The following is a 5,046-nucleotide window of genomic DNA, read 5'->3' as shown; positions in this document are numbered from 1 at the left end:
CAGTTCACTCCAACCTCCGCCTCCCAGGTTCAAGCGATTCTCCTGCCTCAGCCTCCTGAGTAGCTGGGATTACAGGTGTGTGCCACCATGCCCGGCTAATTTTTTTTGTAATTTTAGTAGAGATGGGGTTTTACCATGTTGGTCAGGCTGGTCTCAAACTCCTGATCTTGTGATTTCCCTGCCTCAGGCTCCCAAAGTGCTGGCATTACAGGCATGAGCCTGTATTTTTTATTTTTTATTTTTTGAGATGAAGTCTTGTGCTGTTGCCCAGGTTGGAGCACAGTAGCATGATCTCAGCTCACTGCAACCTCTGCCTCCAGGGTTAAAGCAATTCTCCTGCCTCAGCCTCTGAGTAGCTGGAATTACAGGTGCCCAGAACATGCCTGGCTAATTTTTCTATTTTTAGTAGAGACAAGGTTTTGCCATGTTGGCCAGGCTGGTCTTGAACTCCTGACCTCAGGTGATCCATCTGCCTTGGCCTCACAAAGTGTTGGGATTACAGGCGTGAGCCATTGTACCCGGCCAAGTTATATAATTTGAATACATTGTTATTAATCTAGAATAATCTGTAAGGTATTATCTCCATTTTACAGATGAGAAAGTGAAGAAAATGACTTGTTCAAGGCCCTCATTGTAATAAGCAGAGCTAAGTTTGCAACCAGGTCTCTTAGACTCCAAGGCCCACACTTATATGACACTGCCTCCCTAAATGCTAAAGATTAAAAACTCAATGGTAGGATGAATTTTTACATCTCTATCAGCAGTGGGATTAGAATCCACGCCTGTGAAGAGATGGGACTCTAACTCGGCACCTAAATGGATTATTTTTTGTATTAAAAATTTCATAATTCCCCTTCTCAGGGAAATCTGTAAAGATAAAATATTAAAGATCTGTAGAGATAAAAAATATTAAATCCTAAAAGCAAGCCTGAGGGCAGCACTAATGTGTTAATGGCTTAAAAAATGATTCCAATGTTTGCATGCCCTCAGGCCTGGGGCGTTTATTAGTGCAGGCCAAAGGGCTCTTGGGATTTCTTTTGCCTTGATGAGATACGGCAGAAACAACCTGGGGGTTTGAAGGGTGGGGCTGCAAGAAGGATTTCTGCAACTCCAATGCAAAATGATAGTCCATGTGTTCAGGCATATCCCATACTGGTACCAGGGAGCCACACTTCTCACAGGGCACTTGGTCCTCAGCAGCTAGAATACTTGGAGTTGGGGTTGCTTTCTGAGTCACCTCCAGCGCAGATTTGGAAGCTGAAGAAGCATGCATGCTTTGGGTGTTGTGTGCCAAATCCATCTCTGCAGGAGTTGCTTTAGAGGATTCTAGCTTCAATACCCCTTCACAAACAGGGACACAGCCTGGATACTCTGTTGGTAAAGAGTTTGGTAATGCTATACAGTTGGACCATGGATTTTGTGGGGGGAAAGAAACTGAAGAATTACTAAGCTGTTTCTGCTTTAGAAGCAAACTTTTCTGCTTAAAGAAGGGCTCAGTTCCTGTAGTTTGACTGGTTTGAAAAGGTAATGAGGGCTTGGACGGCGAATTGATAGTGGGAGCCTGAGTGGGAGCAGTAAGAGATGAAAGTGAAGCTTCTTTAACTTTCTGCCTTTCTGCAGCTTTTTGGAAGAATGATTCCAGAGACGTGGTTGCTTTCTTAGTGGCTGTCACCACTGGGCCACTTCCCTCGGTCTTAGCTTCTAAGCTGGTAACTGGCACCTTTAGCAGAGAACTTGGGTCACTGCTCAAGAAGCTGGTGATGTCTGTGCAAGATGAAGGGGCAGAGGCAGAAAATTTTGTAGCACAGAGGAAAAGCATTGTGAGAGGAGGAGACCTATACAGAAAGTAAAGAAATAAGATGATTAGCAATTTAGAATATTAAAATAGTGACCTATTGCTAAGTCCATGAATTGTATCTCTTTTACTTCACCATAGGACAGATTTAATGCATAGATGACTAGGATTCTGGTTCTGCCACAGAAATTGTTCTTAACTGCAGTGGTTCTCAAACGTTAGTGTGTATCAGAGATTAACAGACCTGGGATGACAGAGAATTTAATTTCCTAGGTGATGCTGATGTTATGTCTCAAGAACCACTCATTTAGTAACCACTCACCTCCCGACAGCCAGAAATTATTGTTTTTTATAAGGTACCGCTGGAAAGCTGCTGTAATTCAGGATTGGGGCAAGAAATTTTATTCAGGACAACAAAAAGCTTTAGAATATTTAGACTAGAAAGACTTGAAAAAATCCTCTTAGCCATTATCCCGTTTTTAAACAGGGCACTACCTAACCCTGACTGACTTACCACTCTGGAATTTCTAGAGAATGAAATTCCACAACTGCTTTTCATTACTAGTCCCAATTTCAGAAACATTTTAAGAAATTCTTGTCATAGCTGGGCGTGGTGGCTCACGCCTGTAATTCCAGCACTTTGGGAGGCCAAGGCGGGTAGGTCATGAGGTCAGGAGTATGAGACCAGCCTGGCCAACATGGTGAAACTCCATCTCTACTAAAATACAAAAATTAGCTGGGTGTGGTGGCACGCGCCTGTAATCCCAGCTACTTGGGAGGCTGGGGCAGAAGAACTGCTTGAACCTAGGAGGCAGAGGTTGCAGTGAGCGAAGATCACGCCACTGCACTCCAGCCTAGGCGACAGAGCCAGACCCCCTCTCAAAAAAAAAAAAAAACAAATTTTTGTCATAAAGTTCCTTATTGTGTCTAATCACTCAAATTTTCACATGAGCTGAATTTCAGAAGATGAAACATGCTTTTATGTACAGATTAGTCCTTCAATGAGGTAAAAGGTAAATGTCATTTTAAAGTTACTAAAGTATCGGCTGGGCGCAGTGGCTTACGCCTGTAATCCCAGCACTTTGGGAGTCCGAGGTGGGTGGATCACCTGAGGTCAGGAGTTTGAGACCAGCCTGGCCAACATGGAGAAACCCTGTCTCTACTAAAAGTACAAAACTTAGCTAGGTGTGGTGGCAGGCATCTGTAATCCCAGCTACTCAGAAGACTGAGGCAGGATAATTGTTTGAACCCAGGAGGCAGAGATTGCAGTGAGCCGAGATCGCACCACTGCACTCCAGCCTGGGCGACAAGGGCGAGAGTCTGTCTCAAAAAAAAAAAAAAAAAAAAGTATCCTACTATCCTCAGGTGTCACGCTTTGGGACAGTCTTATAATCAGATAATTTTTATGCTTCCCTGTGCATCACGGAGTTTCACACGGTTGGTGAGTAGTATTCGTGGTAGTTTGTCAATTTATAACTTTTCAGATAAGGTTTCATGTGTACATTAGTACCATGGTTGTTATTTGGTTTTGTAAAACTTCAGTATTTGAAAATAAATATATCAGGAAGTATTAAGTAAATTATTCTAAGAACAAAGACTTTATGTATTTATTTATTTTTGTTGTTGTTGTTGGAGATGGAGTTTCGCTCTTGTTGCCCAGGCTGGAGTGCAACGGCGCGATCTGGGCTCACTGCAACCTCCACCTCCCGGGTTCAAGCAATTCTCCTGCCTCAGCCTCCCAAGTAGCTGGGATTACAGGCACCCGCCACCATGCCTGGCTAATTTTTGTATTTTTAGTAGAGACAGGGTTTCACCATGTTGGCCGGGCTGGTCCTGAACTCCTGACCTCAGGTGATCTGCCTGCCTCGGCCTCTGAAAGTGCTGGGATTACAGGCGTGAGCCACCGTGCCTGGCCCTATGAACAAAGACTAAGAGACTCCACCATATTATAGGTCTGTACATATAATTGTACTGCCAATATATTTAGGTAAGTAATAACTTAAGTGATTAAACTTTGATTTTATTTTGTATAATCTCCAATATACATCTGTGAGCAACCAACTTATCTTTCTCTCATAATTATATTTCTATTGTGAATTTGGAATACTTTAAAAAAAGTAGGGGCTTTATTAAATATGTAATTAAAGGATTCCAATCCTGAAAATCATTAATACCTGGACAGAAAATGAAGATGCTCCAAAAAGAGGCTTATATTTCATGACCAACAGAAGTGAAGTTTACTAATGAATATGACATTCGGTATAATAGCAGTGGAGCTTCTAACTGAGTTGGGATGTCAGATAGAGATTATCAGTGAACACAGGTCACCTTTATAATCAAGAAAGATGCTTTTAAGATAGAACAATCAAGTAGTTTGAAGTTCCCAAATGTATCCTTGAAATTTGAGCCCTGTTCTCCAAGTGCAACTGATCATTTCCCTGACCAAGCCAATACAGGGTAAGGGTCTGACCTTCTCCTGGGAACTGGAATGTATCAGCTGTAGGCAAAGGATCTGTGCTGAGCTATCTTGTTTCTGAGGTTGGTACTGTATTTTCTCCCAGAGTAACAGGTACTGGTAGTCTGAGTCAGAGTCTATCCCAGATGGAAGAGCTCAGATGCCTACTACTTTTAGAGCAAAGACAGGGCATAAGTCTCTTCGGAGAAGATGAGCTAGAAAAGAACTCACCATTCTGTCTGGATTCCAGAAGTATTATAGTTCTTGATGACAGTAAATGCATCATGGCTCATCTTGTGAGCATCATAGCGGGTAAGGGCACAGCAGCGGCGCAGGCTGCTGAGGCGTTTGTCTCCTTGTACACGAATGCTCACAGCCAGCTGGGTGGCTACCCTGTCATTCTGTGGGTGGGAAGGGATGGAGACCAGAAATAAAGTTATGAGGAGTATCTGAATTCTAGGTACTGAACTGCAGGAGAGGAAATTAAAAGAACCAGGGTGACAATGGTTTGGAAACAGTTGTTTCAAAGTCAAGAATAAAGGTAAACTGAGTTCTGCAAAGAGTAAAGATAAAATATAAAAAAGAGAAAGAGGCCAGGCATGGTGGCTCCCGCCTGTAATCCCAGCACCTTGGGAGGCTGAGGCGGGTGGATCACCTGAAGTCAGGAGTTCGAGTCTAGCCTGGCCAACATGGCGAAACCCCATCTCTACTGAAAAACACAAAAAACTAGCCAGTCGTGGTGGCAGGCGCCTGTAATCCCAGCTACTCGGGAGGCTGAGACAGGAGAATTGCTTGA

The 5,046-nt window shown here is 43.3% G+C and overlaps 1 protein-coding gene across 2 annotated transcripts in view; it reads right to left on the bottom strand.

Annotated features, from left to right (window-relative positions):
- Window positions 1–663: 663 nt before the first annotated feature.
- POLH (polymerase (DNA directed), eta) overlaps window positions 664–5,046 on the bottom strand; it is a 31,637-nt gene continuing 27,254 nt past the window's right edge. Inside the window, exons 9-10 of one of the 2 annotated variants that reach the window (XM_011986800.1) lie at window positions 4,482–4,651; window positions 664–1,835 (exon numbers count right to left, since the gene is read on the bottom strand). In XM_011986800.1, the coding sequence (XP_011842190.1) occupies window positions 941–1,835; window positions 4,482–4,651 (1,065 nt within the window). In that variant the 3' untranslated portion in view covers window positions 664–940. The remainder of the gene's footprint in view (window positions 1,836–4,481; window positions 4,652–5,046) is intronic. The other variant, XM_011986801.1, reaches the window with a different exon arrangement.

Source organism: Mandrillus leucophaeus, unplaced genomic scaffold (genome assembly GCF_000951045.1).
Source record: "Mandrillus leucophaeus isolate KB7577 unplaced genomic scaffold, Mleu.le_1.0 Scaffold3, whole genome shotgun sequence".
In the NCBI taxonomy this organism is placed as follows: Eukaryota; Metazoa; Chordata; class Mammalia; order Primates; family Cercopithecidae; genus Mandrillus; species Mandrillus leucophaeus.
This window is presented reverse-complemented; position numbering and strand designations above follow the sequence as displayed.